The sequence below is a fragment of the Chiloscyllium plagiosum genome, chromosome 30 (assembly GCF_004010195.1).
Source record: "Chiloscyllium plagiosum isolate BGI_BamShark_2017 chromosome 30, ASM401019v2, whole genome shotgun sequence".
Classification (NCBI taxonomy): domain Eukaryota; kingdom Metazoa; phylum Chordata; class Chondrichthyes; order Orectolobiformes; family Hemiscylliidae; genus Chiloscyllium; species Chiloscyllium plagiosum.
Genome location: NC_057739.1, coordinates 33,416,214 through 33,439,987, shown reverse-complemented (window position 1 = coordinate 33,439,987; position 23,774 = coordinate 33,416,214). Strand labels below are relative to the sequence as shown.

The 23,774-nt window shown below is 40.0% G+C and overlaps 1 protein-coding gene across 2 annotated transcripts in view; it reads left to right on the top strand.

Annotated features, from left to right (window-relative positions):
• Positions 1-23,774, top strand: part of phf19 (PHD finger protein 19) — an 84,137-nt gene that overhangs the window by 2,664 nt on the left and 57,699 nt on the right. For both annotated transcript variants that reach the window (XM_043720280.1, XM_043720279.1), the window contains exons 2-8: positions 9,039-9,242; positions 10,228-10,309; positions 12,151-12,246; positions 16,475-16,575; positions 18,653-18,801; positions 21,026-21,121; positions 22,550-22,618. In XM_043720280.1, coding sequence (XP_043576215.1) covers positions 9,054-9,242; positions 10,228-10,309; positions 12,151-12,246; positions 16,475-16,575; positions 18,653-18,801; positions 21,026-21,121; positions 22,550-22,618 — 782 coding nt within the window. In that variant the 5' untranslated portion in view covers positions 9,039-9,053. The remainder of the gene's footprint in view (positions 1-9,038; positions 9,243-10,227; positions 10,310-12,150; positions 12,247-16,474; positions 16,576-18,652; positions 18,802-21,025; positions 21,122-22,549; positions 22,619-23,774) is intronic.

Sequence of the window (23,774 nt, the reverse complement as noted above, 5' to 3'; positions counted from 1 at the left end):
GTCGACCATGTCGGGGGGGAAATTGTGGTCCTTGAAGAAGGAGGCCATCTGGGTTGTATGTTTTTGGAACTGGTCCTCCTGGGAGCAGATGCGGCGGAGTCGAAGGAATTGGGAGAATGGGATGGCGTTTTTACAGGGGGCAGGGTGGGAGGAGGTGTAGTCCAGGGAGTCGGTCATCAGAGGGTGGGCGAGAGTCTTGGTTAATACAGAGTTAGCTTGGGAGTGTGAGTGGGATGCGCTTTGGAGAGTGGGTGCAGACTCCACGGGCAAAACGGCCTTTATCTGCACTGTAGGGACTCCATGATTCTAAGGAAAATAGGAGCAGGAGTAGGCCATTCAGACCTTCAAGCCTCCTCTACTGTTCAATATGATCATAACAGATCATCCAACTCCATGTCCCACTTTTTCTCCATATCCTTGCACCTCTTTCATGCTAAGAAGTAATGAAAATATTTAAGGAGTTTATAGAATTGTAGAATATGTTTAGTATGGAAGGAGACGATTCATCCTGTCAAATTAATAGTGGGTCTCTGAAAAAATAACTTAGTTAGTTCCACTGCCTCTGTCCTTTCTCCATGGTCTTGTTACTGCTTTTCTCTTCAGGCACTTATCTGATTCCCTTTGAAAGCCACAATTAAATCAATTTCTCAGACGGTACAATTCTGATTCTGAACACTTGGTATATTTTTTAAAAAAATAAATTTTGCCTTTGGTTTTTTTTCCCGATCATCTCAAATCTGTGTTCTCTGGCTTTCAACATTTCTGCAAATGGGAACAGTTTTTCTTGAGCTATTCTGCGTGAACCACTCATAATTTTAAACATTTCTTTTATATCTCCTCTCAAACCTTTTTAAGGATACCAACCCCAGCCTCTCCTATCTGCATAACTGAATTTGTTTATCCACAAATCAAATCTTCTAAGTAGTTTCTGCACCCTCTTTAAAACCTTTATATCCTTCCTCCTGATGACTATATCAACATAGCTCTTTGATAAAGAGTTATGTTACTGAGCAAAAGTTGGTGTTTTCACAAACCTTGTTTGGATCCAGAGTCATTGGGTTGAAGAATTGCCCAGGAGTTCTTTCAATGTAATTGGTGCTGTTGTGACCAATATTTTGAAAGAATGTATAAATAGAATTAAATACATTTGTTCAGAATGACCCTTAAATTGTCCACGTTGTGATGTGCTTTGCAATAATAAATGTATTTCATAAAATTGAACAATTGATGAACATAGGTTGTGGATATAAGGGGGTTCAGAAGATCACAAGTCCAGCATAAATGGGTCACAGAATGTCAGGTTCCACTGCAACACTATAATTTCTCAAACCACTGTGCAATTTCAATATTTCAAAATCAGGTTATGTTGATATTATTCTGACAATCTAGATCCCAAAAGAGAGAATCACATATCTGGCACCTAAGTCTGACATCCTTGTTCTGCCTCTCCTTACTATGTTGGAGGATGTAGTAAGAAAATGTGCACCTCTGTTGCATCTGTAATAGCATTTATTTTGAGAAAGACATTTGTAGCCCAAAGGCTGAATTGTAGCAACTTGCATCAAAAACATCCAAAGACCCAATAATAAACTTGAAAATATGCAACATTGTAATAATGACAAAAATAACCATTCAACAAGTAACAAAAGTGGATATTAAAGAAGGTAATGTTGAACTAAAATTGCAAACCAATTCACCATTTCTGTGAATTTCAATTGAGGCTGCAGAATTCACAATGCGTGTTGATTGATATCCCAAAGACAATGAACAAAATAAACTAATTTGCTTTTCGGATTTAATTGAACAAACAAATTGACTGCAACTTGGATGTGTTTTAAATCTTGGTGTGTTTCAATATGAAAATAATTGACACTAATTTAATTTTTTTTCTCCAAAATATAAATACATCTGTGCAGATTTTTCACAATTTTATTTTAATCAAACTCTCATGTAGATTCATTTAAACGGATGCCATGATGTGGAGGAGCAGGTGTTAGACTGGGGTGGACCAGGTTAAAAATCACACAACACCAGGTTCTAGTCCAACAGGTTTATTTGGAAGCACTAGCTTTCGGAGCACTGCTCCTTTATCATGTGGTTGTGGAGTATAAGATCATAAGACACAGAATTTATAGCAAAAGATTACAGTGTCATGAAACTGAAATGATATATTGAACAAACCTGGCTTGCTGTTAAGTCTTTTATAATGGTTGCAAGTTTCAGTTCATTAATATGTAAATCACAGAACTTCTCTTAAGTCACCTTGAGATAACATCTCAACTCAGACAATGCATTAAAGATGTGAGGTCAGAGTCTGTCTGTATCCTAATCTTGAATCAGACTGGTTCTACTTCCAAAGTGGAATTTACAAACTATCACATGGATTGACTGCCTGCAGATGGTGCATCTTTCAAGCAAAATAGAATGTATCTGCAAATATAATTCTGCAAAAACAAATTCAACCCATGGACTTATATGTGTGTGTGTGCATGAGAGAGAGTGTGAGTGAGTGTTAGTTTGCATATGTGAAAACTTGCTAACACATGTGTGTGTGGGTTTAATGGAGTATAAGCCTGTGAAAGGGTGTGAGTCTGGGGGGTGTGTGTGTGTGTGTATGAGAGAGAGTGTGTGTGTATAAGAGAGGGTTCTGCATGAGTGTGTGAGTATGTAAGAGTGTGTGTTTGTGTGTGTGAGTATATAGTGTAGTGGGGTCACCTGTAGTGTGACTTGAACGTAAGATCCCGGTTGAGGCCATTCTCATGGATACTAAACTTGGCTGTCAGCCTCTGCTTGGCCATTTTGCATTGCTGACTATCCTGAAGTCTGCCTCAGGGAATGGTCACCCAAAGATCCAAGGCCGAATGTCCCTTACCGCTGAATGCTCCCCGACTGGGAGGGAACATCCCTGTCTGTTGATTTTTGTGCATGTCCATTCATCTGTTGTCATAGCATCTGCTTGATCTCGCCAATGTACTATGCCTTAAGGTATCCCTGCCCGCAGCATATGAGAGAGACAAAGTAGACCAAGTCATATGAGTAGCTGCCACGTACACAGTGGGTAGTGTCCCCATGGGTAATGGTGGTATCTGTGTCGACACTGACACATCTTGCAGTGGTTGACATGACAGGGTTGTACCGTGTTGTGGTCAATGTTGTCCTGAAAGCTGCGAATGATCGTCTGTTTAAGGTTTGGTGGTTCCATTTAAAAGGAAGGGAACTATAACAGAGACAATAAAGATTTCTAAAGTATCTTATAATTGCATTGTTTCAAAACTTGTTTTAGGGAGTGGTGACCATTATTATGGAGGTAAATCTGGTTTTAATTGAAGGAAGGATAGTGGTCAGTTTATTAGGGGAACTTCCTGCCTTGTTTTCAAACAATGGTGCACTCCAGCTAAAATAGGCTTCCCAAAGTGGTGGCTGGAACCCAGAGAGGGATTATGAACTGAAATTTGGTGGCAGCAATGGAGCTCCGACCAAGTTACAACAGCTATGCTCCCAATCTAACAGGCCTCTGCTCCCACAGTTCTCACTGAGGAGATGCATTAATATCAAAGTTTCAAAATGGTGACAGTGGAAAAACGTTTGAGATGCACTGAGGTAACACATTAGTTGTCTCTTTTGAAGGACATCTATCAACATTACATGCCCCGAAGTTGAATTAGTGTATTAACTTTATTTAGGCACATTAAATCAGGCACTTAAATTACAATAATTACCTTATTGTAACATTTTGACACCAAAACATGGATACTACCAGCTGGCTTTAGCTAATATAATATGTACAGTATTGACATAAAATTCATTTCAATTTGCTGTTTTATATACAGAAATGTCAAAAAGTTGCCAGTTAATGTACAACATGTACAATACACGTAAAGGCATTTTAGTAACAAAAGGAGAATTTAGACAAGGATCAGATAAATGTGATGTTAAACTTATGAATCTCAGTACTAAAATTGTAATAGATATTTTCTGGTGATTCTTTCTGAAGATACTACCAGAGGAAATCTTCAGAACATTTGTGGAATGGAAAATAAAGTCAAAAAAAAAGAAAGAGATGCAAAGCAAGTAATCCAAGTTTGGGGAGATCTAGATGCCAAATCCAGATGTATTGCAACCACGGACACTGAAAGGTAGTGAGGAGAAACCAGAGGCACTGGTGTTTAGATATAAAAGCAGAGATGCCAAAGCATTGACAACTAGCATATACACTTCTTAATTGCAAAAGAAAAAGTATAACAAGACCTTGTGTTTAATAAATTGCCTAAGTACAGCTCTCGCAAGAAATGTAGACTCATAGAGATGTACAGCATGGAAACAGACCCTTCAGTACAACTCGTCCATGCTGATCAGATATCCCAACCCAACCTAGTCCCACCTGCCAGCACACGGCTCATATCCCTCCAAACCCTTCATATTCATTTACCCAACTAAATGCCTTTTAAATGTTGTAATTGTACTAGCCTCCACCACTTCCTCTGATAGCTCATTCCATACACGTACCACTCTCTGCATAAAAAAGTTGCCCCTTAGATCTCTTTTATATCTTTCTCCTCTCACCCTAAACCTATTCCCTCTAGTTCTGGACTCCGCCACCCCAGGGAAGAGACTTTATCCTATCCATGCCCCTCATGATTTTATAAACCTCTATAAGGTCACCGCTCAGCCTCCAACACTCCAGGGAAAACAGCGCCAGCCTGTTCAGCCTCTCCCTATAGCTCAAATCCTCCAACCCTGGCAACATCCTTGTAAATCTTTTCTGAACGGTTTCAGGTTTCACAACATCCGTCCAATAGGAAGGAGACCAGAATTGCATGCAATATTCCAACAGTGGCCTAACCAATGTCCTGTACAGCTGCAACATGACCTCCCAGCTCCTGTACTCAATACTCTGACCAATAAAGGAAAGCATACCAAACGCCTTCTTCACTATCCTCTCTACCTGCGACTCTACTTTCAAGGAGCAATGAACCTGCATTCCAAAGTCTCATTGCTCAGCAGCACTGCTTCGTGTATAAGTCCTGCTAAGATTTGCTTTTCCAAAATGCAGCACCTCGCATTTATCTGAATTAAACTTCACCTGCCACTTCTCAGCCCATTGGCCCATCTGATCAAGATGCCGTTGTAATCTGAGGTAACCTGCTTTGCTGTCCACTACACTTCCAATTTTGGTGTCATCTGCAAACTTACGAACTATACCTCCTATGTTCAAATCCAAATCATTCATGTAAATTACGAAAAGTAGTGGACCCAGCACCGATCCTTGTGGCACTCCACTGATCAGAGACCTCCAGCCTGAAAAACAACCCTCCACCTCCACCCTCTGTCTTCTACCTTTGAGCCAGTTCTGTATTCAAATGGCTAGTTCTCCCTGTATTCCATGAGATCTAACCTTGCTAATCAGTCTCCCATGGGGAACCTTGTTGAACATCTTACTGAAGTCCATATAGGTCACATCTACTGCTCTGCCCTCATCAATCGTCTTTGTTATTTCTTCAAAAAACTGAATCAAGTTTGTGAGACATGATTTCCTTCCCACAAAGCCATGTTGGCCAGCCCTAATCAGTCCTTGCCTTTCCAAATACATGTACATTCTCTCCCTCAGACCTCCCTCCAACAACTTGCCCATCACTGACATCAGGCTCACTGGTCTATAGTTCCCTGGCTTATCCTTATCACCCATCTTAAGCAGTGGTATCATGTTAGCCAATCTCCAGTCTTCCAGCACCTCAATGATACAAATATCTCAGCAAGGGGCCCAGCAATCACTTCCCTAGCTTCCCACAGAGTTCTAGGGTACACCTTATCAGGTCCCGGGGATTTATCCACATTTATGCTTTTCAAAACATCCAGCACTTCCTCCTCTGTAATATGGACATTTTTCAAAGTGTCACCATTATTTCCCTACATTCTATATCTTCCATGTCCTTTTCCACAGTAAACACTGATGCAAAATACTTGTACAGTATCTCCTCCATCTCCACACAAAGGCTGCATTGCTGATCCTTGAGGGGCCGTATTCTGTTCCTAGTTACCTTTGTGTCCTTAATGTATTTGTAAAATACTTTGGATTCTCCTTTAACTCTATTTGCCAAAGCTATCTCATGACCCCTTTTTGCCCTCCTGATTTCCCTCTTAAATATTCTCCTACTGCCTTTGTACTCTTCTAAGGATTCATTTGATCTATCTTGTCTATACCTGACATATGCTTCCTTCTTTTTCTTAACTAAACCCTCAATTTCTTTAGTCTTCCAGCATTCCCTACACATACGTGCCTTCCTTTCACCTCAACAAGAATATACTATCTCTAGACTCTGATTATTTCTGAAGACTTCCCATTTTCCAGCCGTCCTTTATCTGCGAACATCTGCCCCCAATCAGCTTTTGAAAGTTCTTGCCTAATATCGTCAAAATTGGCTTTTCTCCAATTTAGAACTTCAACTTTTGGATCTGGTCTATTCTTTTCTATCACTATTTTAAAACTAATAGAATTATAGTCGCTGGCCCCAAAGTGCCCTCACTGACATCTCAGTCACCTGCCCTGCCTTATTTCTCAAGAGTAGGTCAAGTTTTGCACCTTCTCTAGTGGGTGCATCCACATACTGAACCAGAAGATTTTCTTGTACACACTTAACAAATTCCTCTCCATCTAAACCCTTAACACTACGACTGTCCCAGTCGATGTTTGGAAACGTTATAATCCCCTTCCATAACCACCCCATTATTCTTACAGATAACTGAGATCTCCTTACAAATTTGTTTCTCAATTTCTCTCTGATTATTAGGGGGTTTATAATACAATCCCAATAAGATGATCACCCCTTTCTTATTTCTTAGTTCAACCCAAATAACTTCCATGGATGTATTTCCAGCATTATCCTCCCTCAGTACAGCTGTAATGCTATCCCTTGTCAAAAACGCCGATCCCCCTCCTTTCTTGCCTCCCTTTCTATCCTTCCTGTAGCATTTGTATCCTGGAACATTAAGCTGCCAGTTCTGTCCATCCCTGAGCCACATTTCATGAATTGCTATGATATCCCAGTCCCATGTTCCTAACCATGCCCTGAGTTCATCCACTGTCCCTGTTAGGCTTCTTGCATTGAAATAAATGTAGTTTGATTTATCAGTCCTACTATGTTCTGTGCTTTGTCCTTTGTCACTGTCTGCCCTGAATGTTTGACTTGTTTCTGTTCTCAACTGTACCAGTCTCAGATTGATCTCTTTCCTCATTATCTCTCTGCCCTCCCCCACCACCTCCACCTTGCTAGTTTAAATCCTCCTGAGCAGCTCTAGCAAATCTCCCTGCCAATATATTAGTCCCCTTCCAATTCAGGTGCAATCCATCCTTCTTGTATGCCAGAAGAGATTCCAATGATCCAAAAATGTAAATACTTCTCCCATGCGCCAGCTCCTCAGCCATGCATTCATCCGCTCTATCTCCTATTCCTGCCTTCACTAGCTCACAGCACCAGGAGTAATCCAGATATTGCTGCTCTCGAGGACCTCCTTTTTAAATTCCTGCCTAACTCTCTATATTCTCCCTTCAGAATCTCATCCTTTTCCCTTCCTAGTCATTGGTTCCAATGTGTACAATGACCTCTTGCTGGCCCTCTCCCCCTTGAGAACATTCTGCACCCTCTCTGAGACATCCTTGATCCTCACACCATTCTGATTTTTTGCTGCTGGCCACAGAAACATCTGTCTGTGCCTCAGACTAGAAAGTCCCTTAACACAATCGATCTCTTGGAACCTGAAGTACCCCTCATTGCATTAGAGCCAGTCTCAATACCAGAAACTTGGCTGATTGTGCTACATTCCCCTGAAAGTCCATCACCCCCTTCATTTTCCAAAACAGCATATTTGTTTGAAATGTGGATAGCCACTGAAGACTCCTGTACTACCCGCCTACCTCTCCTACCTTTCTTGGAGTTAGCTCACCTACCTGAGTTTATCTGCAGCTTTTTCCCTTCCTATACTGCCATTCATCACACCTCCAGCTCTTGTAAATTCCTAATTGCCTCTCCAACCGATCCATTTGATCTGATAGGATTCGCAACCGACATTTATTGCAGATATACCCCTCAGTAACTCGTAAACTCTCCCTAAACTCCCACATCCATTAAGAAAAGCATCTCACTCTCCTAAAGGTCATTTTTGCTTCTTTCAATCTACAGACCCAGAAAATAGCACTGTCTTATTTCTCCACTGCTCCAGGCTAACTTAATACTTATGGCTTATATTTTTAAGTTTAATCAAGAGACATATCTCAATAAAACATAGAATCAAGAAAGAACTTGCTCTACTCACTACTGCAGACTGCACACTTCAAAATATTCTCTTATCTGTTTCTGTGCTGTTAACTGTCCCAAACAGGTTCCTCCAAGATCAGTTGTGAATGTTGCTGGTTGGTAATTTTCCCAGATGCACTCCGATGTCCAGATACAGATAAAATTTGTTCAAGCCATGCATCCTATTACAACTGTTGGCCAAATGCCTTTTCAGCGATAAGTTAGATGGAGTATCTGTAAGGAGGAGAATAAGGTTAAGGGAGGAAATTCCAGAGTTTAGGAATTTAATTAATGAAGGTATGGCCACTGATAGGGAAGAGATTAAAGTGAGAGATGTTAAGAGGCTGGAATTTGAATAGCACAAAGTTGAGGTTCTTTTGTAAGAGGACAAATAGGGCAGCTAGTTATTCACTGAAAGGTAATAAATCTCCAGTTATTCTCCACTCCAATTAGTTTAAGTGAAGCATTAACCTGTTGAGCTGATTCTATTTCCTGTACTGTTGTTTCTACAGAATATTAATAAACTTTGCTATGATTTACATTTGTAATAACTTTGAACCAAAAGTCTGGAGGTGGTGAGGATCTCCAGAAATAATGGATAGTGGTTCAGAACTTAGTAAGTGTTTGCTGCAGCAACTGCTTCTTCTGGAACAAAATAATCACTTCATTTGAGTGTAATAGAGATTGTTAATTGACTGATCTTCATTAACATTACTGAAATGTGAATTTTCTTATTTGGATTTACAGCATTAGGAGGAACTGATGGAGAAAAGTACATTGGAACCACAACGGAGAGATGTTGGTGCTATCTCCAAATGCATCCAGAAGAATTCTAATAAATCCCTGCAAAATGGAGCAGTGTATATGGAACAGGATTGTGCATTTTCTGAAGGGCAATATGTCTTATCCAGATGGACAGATGGTTTGGTCTACCTGGGAAAAATCAAGAAGGCATGAATATTCCTGAAATTCCTAATTTAATTTGAAAATGCCTCTCTGTATAAATTTCTATCTATAAGAATGTGTTGCAGTTTTCCTATTTGCCGCTCTCTCAAGTTGAGGATATGAGAACCCAAATTGTGTGAATCTCTACTTTTCTTAATTAAGCTTTCAACAGATTATATTTGGCCAATGTGGAAAGGAATGTCACTATTTCCACCAACTAGATATTCTCTCTCGCACTCTTTCTCGCTGTTTGTCCTCCCCACACCCCCACCAATCCACCAACGGCCCCACGCCCAGAAAATACGTGTGATTTGCAGTGGAACTTCAGATTCAGAATACACTACTTTGATACTCTTCATTGGGCCATTTTTATATTTGTATGATTCATACAGCGCAGAAACCTTCAGACCAACTCATCCGTGCTGACCACATTTACTAAACGGAACCGTTTGCCTGTGTTTGGCCCATATCCCGCTTAACCTTTCTTACCCATTACCAAATGTTATTAAATGTTATAATTGTACCTACCTCTATCACTTCCTCTAGAGTTGCTCCTCAGGTCCTTTTTAAATCTTTCTCCTCTCACCCTAAACCTATGCTCTCTAGTTTTAGACACCCCTACCCTACCCATTGTTGAGAAGAAAATCAGTTCATTTCTGCAGAATTTAACCTTGCAGTAAATTCACTCCCATATTATACTCTTGAGCCTTATTTTGATTTGCACTTTTTAAAAAACTAGTGCCTTGTTTGAGAGATTATTCTAAACATTTAGGGTTTTTTGAGTAAAGATTGTTTTATTTTTTCTGGTCTTTGCACTGATGCACTGTGGGTACAGCAGAGCCTCAAAGAGAACATGGAGAAATAAAATGAAAAAATAACATTTATGTTCAAAATGATTAAAGCAAGATCATCTATTATTATTACTGAAATGTTAATCATCCATTTGGAGCTGAATTAGTAAATTGAGTTTTTTTTTTAAAATACTTTTCAGGTGAACAAGCATAAACACAGTTGCCTTTTAGTCTTTGAAGATAATTCTGAATTTTGGATTTTGTGGAAAGATATACAGCATGGTGAGTACAACTCAAAATTGAATTTAGACTCACTATCTTCTCAGTATCAAATCACTCCAGTGTTTAAAAAGGTTAATATTCTGACTTTTCACAATAATTGACTCTCTCTCATGATATTAGGATTATTTCTACCATTTTTATTATGAGGAAAGTAAGGATGAACTGGATCGTATTTTGTTTGACTATTTTACAGTTTCTCCACCTTTAGGTAAGGTATCACAGGTGCCAGAGGCCATTCTTCAAGTGTAAACCCAGAGTGTAGAGTCATAGTGGTGTACAGCATGGAAATAGATCCTTCGGTGCAACCCTGTCCATGCTGACCAGATATTAAAAATTAATCTAGTCCCATTGCCAGCATTTAGCCCACATCCCTCTTAAACCCTTCCTATTCATATATCCATCCGGATGCCTTAAATGTTGTAATTGTACCAGCCTTCACCACTTCCTCTGGCAGCTCATTCCATATATGCACCACCCTCAGTCTGAAAAGGTTGCCCCTTAGGTCCCTTTTAAATATTCCCCTCTTACCTTAAACTTATGCCCTCTAGTTTTGGACCCCCTACTCTGAGGAAAAGACCTTGTCTATTTACCTTATCCATGCCCCTCGTGATTTTACAAATCTGTATAAGGCCACCCCTCAGCCTCAACGCTACAGGGAAAATAGCTCCAGCCTATTTAGCATCTCCCTATAGCTCAAACCCTCCAACCCTGGCGACATTCTTGTAAATCTTTTCTGAACCCTTTCACATTTCACGACATTCTTCCTACAGCAGGGAGACCAGAATCGAAAGCAGTATTCCGAAAGCGGCCTAACCAATGTCGATAGTGGCAAGGTTGTTGCTTTGTGCTTCTTATGTTACTCACCCTCCCATTTATTGTTCATCGATTGCAGTCCGAAATGGGGACCATTTGCCATTCTTCCACGTCCTTCACTTATTTTCTTTCTTGAGTTCTCTATCTGTTGGAGGTTCTTGGTGATTTTTTTTAAATAGCAGGTAAATATTTTCTAATACACCTGTTCCGTGATGTTATGACACATATCTGGTATAGGTAGACTTAACCTGTGTCTCGTTGCTCAGATGTGGACAGTAGAAAGCGCCGTTGCGCTGTCCCACCCCCAGCTGTGATGTTCATCATATCCATGTGGTAGATATCTGGTGTACTCACTCTCACACGTACATGGAGACAGGCTTTAACATGTATTTCTCTCATCAAATGGAATAATAGGTATATTTAGTTCAAAATTCCCTTCAGTTTTATCTAAGCTGCAATTAGTGACATTGAAACCTGCAAACAAAGCTTCTTCTGCCAATTTCCTGAAGACAGTGATTTTTGCTAGAATACAGTTCACTACAACTTCCTCCAAGTGACTTAGAAGGTGAGTGTCAAAGAGCTACCTGAATAAGGGGAAAACTCACAGCTGTGCTGATCCAGATGCTCCCCTGAAATTGACACAAATGCTGTCCAATTGCTGTCAGTGGGGCAAATGCTGACAACCAGGTTGGTGTTAATGAATCAGCAGCCCATTTTGCTTTCTGTTCTTTCTCTTCTCCCTGTTGACTTTAATTAAGATAAACCTCATGAAAGATGTATAGCATTCACCAAATTCACATTTTGTACAATCACACGAAGTCCAGCTGTACTTCAACGTATTGCAATCAGGGCAGATACCTAGTTAAATTTTTACCCAACCTTATTCTGCAAACTTAAATCATTTGGAAGCTGCAGCTCTTGAAATATATCAATATTATTTCATTCTTGTTTGTCCTCTTGTTTCTTCTCATGCTTGATTCTTTGTAAAAACAAAAATTTGCATGTAAAGGTCATTTTGTCTTAAACAGCTGGTGTTCCTGGAGAAGAGCCGAGGTGTAACATCTGCTCGGAGAAGGCATCTGCACCACCGAATGAAATATTGATTTGTGGCAAGTGCGGGCTAGGTAAGAGGTACTGTTGTAATCCCCTTTGAAAAAGTCCAAGCCCAGCTAAAGATATGCCTGAAAGGTCATCAGAAGAAATGTCATCATGGTAACCTGCTTTCCACAAGATGAATTTCTTATCATATCTAGTACTCCTAGGGTAGAGTCGGGGATTAGCAGGGACACCAGAATAAGAAATATGGGCTGAGAAAGTGGCATGACATGTGAATGCTTAAAAGTGCACATCACTTCATTACCATGCACAACCAGGCAGAGGAAGTAACACAATGGGAGGAATGAAAACAAAACTGAAGTGAAGGATTATTTTTAATGTAATAAGACCAAAAAATACAAAATTCATCATGTTAGGCAACAGCTGTGGTGAGAAAAGAGTAAGTGTATCAAATTAAGATGACCTTTGAATTCAAATTTGTTAAGTGCATCCAGGAGGGATTTGTGAAACAATGTGTAGATAGTTCATCTAGGGAATGAGATATATTAGATTAGGGTATGGGGTATGAGCCTGGCCAAGTGATCACATTTTCTGGGGGGGGGGGGGGTGGGGGGGTTGCATTTTGGGAATAGTGATCATAAATTTTGAGACAATTATACAAAAGGATAAGACTGAACTTCTGGTGAAAGTGCAAAATTGGGGGAAGGCTAATTATAATAGTATTAGGCAAGAATTGGATTGGGAGGCTGTTTGAAGGTAAATCCTAAAAGACTCCTAAGGGAGTCATTTAAAAGTCATTTGACCGGAGTTCAGGGTAAGCATGTGAGGAAATAAGATCAGGATGATATGATTTGGGAATCTTGGATGATGGGAGATGTTATACAAAAACAGAAATTGCTACAACAAAAAACACAGCAAGCCTCGCAGCATCTGAAGCAGAGTTAACGTTTCAGGTCCAGTGACCTTTCTTCAGAATTGATGTTAGTGAGGAAAAAGTTGGTATATATGCTGAAGATTATGTGGACAGAGGGAGCGAGGAGTAAATGGTAGGTTGAGATGGAGCCCAGAAAGACAGGGAAAAGTCAAAGGAATAGGTAACGGTCAGCCTGGGAGAATCAATAGCGGTTAATGAAGACCATTAGTGGCTGATGATGGATTGAGTGTGGTAGCAACCTATGTGGTGACAAATTCTGGTGTGTAGGGATTGGAGTAAGGATATGGGAGGAGGTGCTCGGGTGCTGCAATTATTGACTTGATATTGAGTCCTGAAGGCTGCGAATAGAAAATGATTTGCGGTTCTTCCAGTTTCTCTGAAGCACTGCAGTAAGCCTGAGACAGATTTTGGCCAGGGAATACAGGGGTGTGTTGCAGGCATCAGAAAGCTCAAGGTCATTTTTGCAGACAGAACATAGGTGTTCAGCAAAGCAATCACCTGTCTGTGCTTCATTTCACCAATGTAGAGGAGACCACATTGTGATCAGCGAGTACAGTAGATTGGATTGAGTGAAGTGCAGGTGAATCAGGAGTTATGCCTGGAGCCTTGGATCGTGTGGAGGGAGGATGTAAACGGACAGGTTTAGCACCTTCTGCGATTGAATGGGAAGATGCTTTAGGGGTGTGGGGAGGTGTTGGGAGTGGAGGAGGAGTGGACCAAGGTGTTCCTGTGGAAAGCTAACAAGGGAGGAGAGGGGAATATTTGTCTGGTGGTGGCAGTCCACTGGAAGTTGTGGAAATGGTGGCTAATAATCCTTTGGATGTGAACACTGGAGGGATGGTTAGTGAGGATTTGGAGTCCCTATTGCTGTTGTGGGAGGGAAAAGAAGAAAAGAGATGTTAACTACATGGACTTACTAAAGCATTTGACAAGGTCCGGTATTGGTAGGCTGGTCCAGAAGATTAAGTTGCATGAGATCCGTGATGAGTTGGCACTTTCGATACAAATTGGCTTGGCTGTAGAAGACAGAGGGTAGTTGTGGAGAGTTGTTTTTTCTGACTGGAAGTCTATGATCAATGGTGTTCTGCAAGAATCAGTGCTGGGACGTGTTTTTGAAATATACATAAATGATTTGGATGAAAATGTCAGTAGTCTCTGATTAGTAGTTTGAAAATGACAATAAAATTGATGGAGTTGTAGATAATGAGGAAGAATATCAAAGAATGCAGCAAGATATTGTTTAGCTTTAAAACTGGATGGAGAAATGGCAGATGGAATTTAATCGGGACAAGTGAGGTGATGCATTTTGGGGAGGTCAAATGCAAGAGGAAGCTATACAGTAAATGCCTGCACTTTTAGGAACATTGATATATGGAGGGATCTTGGGACATAAGTCCAAAGCTTCCTGAAAGTGGCAACTCCAGTAAAGAAGATGTACAGCATGCTTGCCTTCATCAGTCAGGGCATTGAGTATAAAAGTTTGCAAGTCATGTTGCAACAATATAAGACTTTGGTCAGACCACATTTGGAGTACTGTGCACTCTTTTGGTCGCTGTGCTATAGGAAGGATGGAAAAGGTTTAAAAGAGGCTTACCAGGATGTTGCATATATTGGATATAAGGAGAGGTTGGATAAACCTTGATTGTTTTCACTAGAGTGTTGGAAGCTAAGGTACAACCTGATAGAAGTATATAAGATTATGAGGGACATAGGATGGATAGTCAGGGTCTCTTTCCCGAGATGGAAGTGTCAATACTAGGTTTCAGGTGAGAGAGGGAAAGTTTAAAGAGGGAAAGAGATGTGCGAGGCAAGTTTTTTTTCTACACAGGGTGTTGGTGCCTGGAACATGCTGCCAGGGGAGGTGACAGAGGCAAATGGAACAGTGAAGTTTAAGAGGCATTTAGACAGCCACATGAACAGGCAGGGATTAAAGGGATATGAACAATCCCAGCTTCCCCAGTCTTTTCAATAACTGAGCATCATTAACCTTGGCTTGCTACGGATTGTCTTGTAATCTTTACATGACAGAATATTTTAATTAATTAGGTGAATTAACTGAAAACCCTTGATTTTTATGTCAAATATTCTGTTATTATGTGAAGATGACATATCAACCTTATCTGCGAATCTGATTCATTTGATTTTAAAAGTTTGTTTAGAAAAGGATCTCATTTTCCACTGTTAAATTCATGTACTTCAGTATTTCTGAATATGCTAGTGCGGAAACAAACTCTGGAATACACTAACTATACCCTCAGGAGAATATTAAAGGAGGTTAAATGTCTTATTTCCAATTGAAAGCTAGTAAAATAGAAAGCTGATCATCAAAGTCATATGTGAAATGAGCTTGGGCACTTCAAACAATGCAAGTGTAGGTGCACAGCTCAGAATTGCTTTTAATTCAGCGTCATTCAGCATGAGATCAGTAATCTCACACTGTAAATTTTTATTGTATACCACACTGATACAGAATGGAACGTTCTTCTGTGGATAAGCTATCTTGTACAAATGAATTGTATCCTACAGCCGCATCTCTTTGATGTGGTTCTGTTCGCCGAGCTGGAAGTTTTTGTTGCAAACGTTTCGTCCCCTGGCTAGGCGACATCATCAGTGCTTGGGAGCCTCCTGCGAAGCACTTCTTTGATGTTTCCTCCGGTGTTTATAGTGGTCTGTCCCTGCCGCTTCCGGTTGTCAGCGGCAGGGACAGACCACTATAAACACCGGAGGAAACATCAAAGAAGTGCTTCGCAGGAGGCTCCCAAGCACTGAGGATGTCGCCTAGCCAGGAGACGAAACGTTTGCAACAAAAACTTCCAGCTCGGCGAACAGAAGCACAGGCAACGAGCACCCGAGCTACAAATCTTCGCACAAACTTTGAACATCTCTTTGACTTCTGAGAGGGATTGATTTAGCTCAGTTAGCTGAATGGCTGACTTGTTGTGTGTAGTAACACTAACAGCCTGGGTTCCATTCCTATGCTGGCTGAGGCTACAATAAAGGGTTCCCCTTCTCAACCTCTGGCTTTGCCTGAGGTGTGGTGATCTTCAGGTTAAACCACCACCAGTCAGCTCTCTCTTTCTAATGAGAGTGCAGCCGTATGGTCTGGTAAGAATATCATGTCTTTATCTTTAGCTCAATTTTGACACTGGATCCCTGAAATTGAAAGGTAATTAATTCTCAACAAAACACACCTCATCTTGATGAACACAAAATGTTCCCATTTGTCTCCTAATATCTTATGAACCTGGTTTACTTGTTTCAATTACACTTTCATGTCTGGTACCAGAATGCAGACTATTTGTCACTTGCCATCTAATATAATTTAAGTTCAACTTGAATAGTAAATCTTTGTTTCTGTTTAGGTTACCATCAGCAATGCCACAATCCCAAAGTAGATAGCACAACAAATGCATCCACTTCACCTTGGTTTTGTCGGCAGTGTATATTTGCATTGGCTGTCAGGGTAAGAGCCGTTCTTGCTTAAGTAACTCGTGGGTTTGACATCTTGGTGCAATACTGTGTGTGTGCTATTAAAACTATAAATACATATTTATGAGATTATTCAGGTTGTCCAGCAGGTGAAAGAGTGCTGAAGGAAGAATAATAGTGATGATTTGTTAATATTTAGGATTTGGGAAAGAGCTTAAAACAATTATGCATTTATAAAACTCAAAAAGACAGGTGTGGTCAAGAGGAAAGAGGAATTAAATTATAGATCAGCAAGAAGTATATAATAAATTGTTGGCCAAGAGTTATGGAGCTCGTATCTCAGTTGTTGGTGATTTTCAATGATCATCAGTGCATGTGTGATTGATATATCAACCTTACAAAGACAACAACATGACACACAGTTTATTGATATGCTCATCATAACACCCTCAATGAGGAACCTAAATTATGCTATATTACATCCTCAGGATGTTCCAAGACATTTCAGAGCTGATGAATTACTATTACTTGTCATAGTCACGATTGGTATTGAGGCTAACAGAGCAGCCGTTTACTGCACAGTAAGATCCCACAAAAGCAAGTGAAGTGAATGACTTTTTCAGGCTCATTTAAAATGAGGAAGGATGTTGGACAAGAGAACTTTCTATTGCTTTGAACTCTGAAAAACAACAGAAATTCTCTTTTCTCCACCTGATTATTGATGGTCCTCAGTGTGAATGCTATTGTTGGTATTAGAAGTGACCAGGACAAAATCTGAATATTTAGCCCTGAAACACAATACTTGCCTCCACATCTGGTATTATGCCGGGATGTACAGTGTGCAAGACTAATTCTTAGGAATCTCAAGTGTTTAAGCAACTTTGCTGTGATGTTTAGGTTTTTTTGTGTGAGTAACAGTTCTCCATTGAAATTGTGCACCACAAATTGTGTGATTTTCATCTAAAGGCAACCATGTACATAAATTATTCTCTTGTAAAGATGTCCTTTTTATACTATAAAGTATAATTGTTTTGAATAGGTATTATCTGATATCTGAGGGAATTTGCTGTTAGATGTATAGAATCCCTACAGTGTGGAAAGAGGCCATTCGACCCATGTCTGCACCGACTGTCCGAAGAGAATGCCACTCAGACCCAGCTCCCGACCCTATCCCCAAACTTTGCACTTACCATGGTTAATCCACCTAGCCTGCATATCCCCGGATAGTAAGGGCAATTTAGCATGGCCAATCCATGCTCTGTGAGAGGAAACTGGAGGACCCAGTGGAAACCCACAGACATGGCCACTGTGTTGCCTATATCCTGAGTTCAAATAGGGCCTAATTGCCATTCCTTTGTCCATGCCTTTTATTAAATTGTTTCATTGGTTGGTTAGTTTTCTGTCCATTCAGTTGTGATTTACTGCTATTTGATGGCAAATATCATATTTGTAAGTCAGGAGCAAATGTTATACTCAAGTTAACCAATGTTAACCAATGTTAACCTCTGAAAATAAAGCAAAACAATTGATAAAGCACCGAATTTGGTGCAAATGATAAATTGCTAAATCTAAATTCAAAAGTAAAATATGAATGCTGGAAACTGGCTTCTCAGGAAAGCTGATTCACATACAGAGGAACCTCAATTATCCAGCATTTGATTAACTGAATTTTGGATTATCCGAACAAGATTGCCAGGTCCCAATGCTTGGCTGACTATGTTATCTGGCATTCGATTTAACCCAATGAAATACTCCCTGCCCTTGTCCTTTGGATAATCGAGGTTCCTCTGTATAACCTGTTTTCATCCACATGGTGCACAGGTGAAAATAAATTATTACAGGCAGCTTGCGCCAGGAACCCGAGGTTGAGAAAACACCTGAGCTTAAGTGAGGTACATACTGATCAGTGCGGAAATAAAAGACAATGAAGAAAGATAGTAGCATGTTTTGGGTTGGCTTGGTCATTAGACAGTAAGGGAGCAATGATGTACGCTCTCCTCCAACCGAGCGCTAATGTTGTGCACAGCTTCTAGTGGAGTTGTAACAAAAGAGATGCAATGATGCCTAAATGGTAACACTGGATTTGTTTTTGTTTTGTCTCCTTATAACAGAAAGGAGGTGCTTTGAAAAAGGGACCACTTGCTAAAGCTTTGCAGAGTGTGAAAAGAGTTTTGCCATACAACATGGATGAACTTAGCTGGGATTCTCTGCATAGAACCAACCTACAGCAATGTTACTGTTACTGTGGGGGACCTGGAGAGTAAGATTTGCACTATAGACTTTTTTTAAATTCCAGACATCCAAATTTTACTTTGTTTATCTTTCACCACCTCTGGTGCTCCTTCCTATTCCTTGACTGATTGCTTGGGGACATCCAGTGAGACTGGAACAGGAAGACCTGTCTTCAGGTCTTTTGACTATTCCTTTTTCCTTTTGGTAGAACTCATTTATTACATTTCAAGAATTCTTATTAAACTGAAACAATAGAATCTCTGTAGTGTGAAAACAGGCCATTCAGCCCAACAAGTCCACGCTGACCCTCTGAAGAGTATCTCTCCCAGACCCATTCCCCTACCCTATCCCGATCCCCATAACCCTGTATTTTCTCATGGCTAATGCACCTGTGGGCAATTGAGCATGGCCAATCCACCTTTCACATCTTTGGACTGTGGGAGAAAATCAGAGCACCGGACAGAAACCCACACAGACACAAGAAGAACGTACAAACTTCGTATAGACAGTCACCCGAGGCTGGAACTGAACCCGGGTCCCTGGTGCTGTGAGGCAGCAGTGCTAAATACTGAGCCACTTTGCCACCCCGTTGTGAATTAAATGAACCACTAGCTAAGTTTGACTCTAAAAGAGCTACAAATCACTGCTAAATGAATTCTGTATCCGTTGCCTATAAGGAAAGCATCTTGAGTATTTCTTATTCCATTGCCCTTGCATAGTTAGGCCTAAAGAATATTTCTTTCCTGACGGGAATATCCATGGCGAGTACTCTCTCGCCTAGGCTAAAAGGAGTATGACTACTGAGGGGAAATTAAAAGTTTGTTCTTGGGGAGAGGAAGGGAGAACGGATTATCTTTTTAAGAAATCTCATTATTTATATAATGCCCAAGAACGGTTTGATTGTATTTTTAAAATCAAATTGTTAATCATAGCTATGGGAGTATGACAAGGTCTGTGGTACTGGTAGCTCATGGTCACTTCAGAAATCAGTCCTTGGTTCCTCAGACACTATATATTTCAGTTCTGCAAATCATCGTTGTCTGTATTCTTTCTTTTCTTTCTCTCTGTCTGTCTCTCTCTCTCTGTCTTTCACTCTCTCACTGTCTCTCTCTGTCTGCTTTTTGGGCCACCTCAGATGTGCTGATGCTGCATTCACCTGAGATTATCACATGATAGCCATCAGTGAACTGAACCATCAGATTAGCTTCTATTGGCTGCATGTCCTCTTCTTTATTTTTGTCTTCCACATCGGATGAGTCAGTGACAGGCCTTATAGTTCTGAATATATACATTCATAAGTCGTAAGTGTTAAATTCACATGATCTCTTTGACTGATTAACTGATCAGAGCTCACCCCATAGGTATCAAAAGCAAAAACTTGCATTCATTACTACTTATTGCTCCAAAACAGCACCTTTATACATAATAAAGAAAATGATTGGATAGGAAAGGGCATGAAATGTAGTTTCACCTTGTTTCAGCACTCAGCTTTTCTACAGTGAAAAACTGACAGACCAGTTTGGTCCTGTACCATATGGTGCTTTGACATTTTAACGATTCTTTATTTGTGTGAAGGATTCAGTGAATCATCTTTCCACATCAATCTTCTGTTAAATTAGTATGGTGAACCTGGACCAAGTGGGCAAAGACGCTGAGCCACAGACCACGTGGTGCTAGATTCTTTTTGTAATTTCTGTTGGAATAGCTACTGAGGTGCAGCGCTTGGCCATGGTTTAGAGGATTAAAGCCAGTTAATCACATCCCTAAATGTCACCCCGTGCTTGCTGCTGGAAAGATCTCCTAGAGTGTGATGATGATGGGTGACAGGTTGGCCTCAGCCATGATGTCATCGATGATCTGCCACACTTTGATTCATTTGCAAAGGGTAACCATTTGGTTGAAGTACTGGAGGGATGCCATCACCATGGAAATATATCCAAGGAGTGTCTTCATAAGGAAAGGCAGGAGATTTAGGGATGAGACTGAGGATATGCAGTTCATTCTTGCAAGTCCCAATATCATTAATTTTTGAACAATCAGTGCCAGGAAAATCTTAATGTGATCTTTCTGCAAGAAAATCTCCTTTGAAATTTTATGTTTTTATTACCTAATCTTCGGCTGTTTACTTGTCAGAAATTGCTGAAACTGACCATGTGTGGTATTAGCAAGGAAAGGTTAAAATGTGTTATATTGTAAATGTGTTGGTACTTCATTCTGAGGTAAATGTGATTCCTCTTATCTGTTAACACCAGGTGGTACCTGAAGATGCTTCAGTGCTGCAGATGTAAGCAGTGGTTCCATGAAGCCTGTACCCAGTGTCTGAATGAAGCCATGATGTTTGGAGACAGGTTAGTTCACATTCATTCATTTTTCTAACATAATGATAAATGACAAATCTCAAACTGGGTTGGGAGAAAGTATCTGTAGAGTGTTATACTTTCACTCACTGCCACACCATGTTTATTAAGATTGGCCTTTGACTTCACTATTCCCTTATAAAATGGAATGCATTCTTCTGCTGAGCAACTGTTGGCATCAGGGCTGACAATACACTCATGAGATTGATGCATCCATATTTACTTAAAGGTCATAAACCTCACTTATTTTTCTCTTTTCTTGTTGCTACTTTCTTCATAAATTAATAAACAAAATGATTATTTCAGTACATATTTAATAAAAAGGGGTATCATCCCCACACCCATTTTGTGAGACACAGACTATGGCTGGAACAAAGCACTTCAACGAGAATTTTGCCCAGGACATACCGTGATGCTGCAGTGTCTGGGGTACAGAGGCTAAACCAGCAATATGTTTGCATCCACCTGGCACCAGATCTAAAATAACCTAACCAATCACAGGCTCTGCCTTCTGTGTACAATGGCTGCCACATCACACAGTGATTGGAGGAGCGCTACATGACCTTGTTGCTGGGCAGTATTAGCTCCTTTCGTGATTGACTGTAAAATATGTTAACTTTATAATGCCCTGCTCATTGGAAGTCTGTGAAAGATCACTTGAAGGTTAGTTAAGACATATTGTGGATCTAGTGTTGTGATCATATATTATCCTCTTCACACCTTAATTTGCACCAATTTACACCTCTTTTTCTCTTTTACCACCATTAATAACTCTGTCTTTTGTGTTGGGCTTCTACACCATTTGCTTCCTTGTTCCTCCTCCACCTGTCAGAAGAGTATAATAAACTCATTTTCCAACACCTTCCACTTCTGAGAAGTCCAATCAGACCCGAAATTTTCCCTTTCCACAGATACTGCCAAAATGTTGAGTTTCTTCAGCATTCTCTGTGTTTGTTTCAGATTTCCAGCAGCCACAGTATTTTGCTTTTGTATGTCAAATATTTTGTTAGATTCTATGAGAAACATGAATTCAGTGAAATGATAGCTAATCTCCTACCCCTTATATATTTTCCTAACACAACTTGATGGCCTTCATCCTGTGCTTAAATTGAAAAGGAGCAGTCAAATGAACTTCCTTTTCTTGATGCCATAGTTGAGAAATCAGCCATGGAGTGCGCTACTAATATCAATTGCAACCTTCATAAATCAGTAAATGCATTGGGATTCCTACAGTTCCATGTGTTACAAGATTGGCTTTATCAGCAACTTCATAAATAAGATGCATCAAAATTATCTGTGGGATAGTGGCTAACCTGATCAGATTTTTTTTGTTTCATATATTGTAAAAATGTCATGAACAGGCCTAAAGTGCAATGTGTCTTATTAAAATTACTGCATTTTCTGTACTCCTGTTTTCAGATTTTATTTGTTTGTCTGCTCAGTGTGCAATAAAGGACCCGAATATATAAAGCGCCTACCCCTTAGATGGTAAGTAGTAAAAAGGTAATCACCATTGCCTTGCTGTTTCATTAGAAAGAGACAACTGGTAGTGGTTTAACATGAGGGTTATCACAACTCCATTGATGGAGAGGTTGAGATAGAGAATTCTTCTTGGTAACTTCAGCCAGTGTGGGAATTGAACCCACGCTGGTGTTACTGTGTAATCATAGACCAGCTATTGAGCTAACTGAGCTAACAAATCCCAGCAAGTAATGCAAAGGTATTTTGAAAGAATTATTTCTCTCTTGGTGTTTCCCACTACCTGGAGTGAACACAGCATAGAATGTATTTGAACACCCAGTCATATGTGAAAGATAATCCCCAAAGAGCATAAAGAAAGATATAATCATAGATCAAGCAACTGTATTGAGATTGATGATGCTGAAAGCTGTAACAATGCTATGTGTGAACTATCCATTTACATAAAGCAGAAGTAATTGGGGACAATTTGCATGCTATAGTTGTACACTATGAATTAATGGTATGATCAGAGGTACAACCAAAGGAACTCAACTGTATTTTTTTCTTGGTTAATGTTCCCTGTTTAATTAGCTTTTATTAATATTATATGACTGTATAAAAATATGTTTAGCTTTCAGTATGGAGTATTGTTAGAAAGGCTATTAAATGGGAAATTGAGTTTTACAATGAGTTAACATGTCATCTTTTACTCGAACTTGAAGTTGTTTGGGATAAACGTCTTTTTTTTTCCTTGCTGTTCTAGTGTCAGCTAAATTTGCTAACCCTAGCTCACTTCTGAATAGGCACAGCTCAACTACGAAACCACACAGAGCACCAATTGACAGTAAATCAGCAGTCTCGTGCAGTGCCAGAATGAAATTCAGATGTGAGGAATGTAAATTCACAGTAGTGGATTTTGGAAGTTCTGTGCTTAGGCTGGCTCACAATATCAATTCAAAGTAAAAGAGTACTCTGATTTAAATTATGCCATATGTGCCCAGAAATGGCGGAAACAAAATTGTTTCAATTAACGTAAAAATTCACCCATCTAAAATAAAAGTAAGGAGCAGGTAAAAATCTTCTCTAAAATGGAGATTATTTACAAAAATTAAGTATAGGTTTCCAATGCAGGTGGTGGGTGCTCCGTTAAGTGACTATCATAATCCATCTGCACATGTACAGT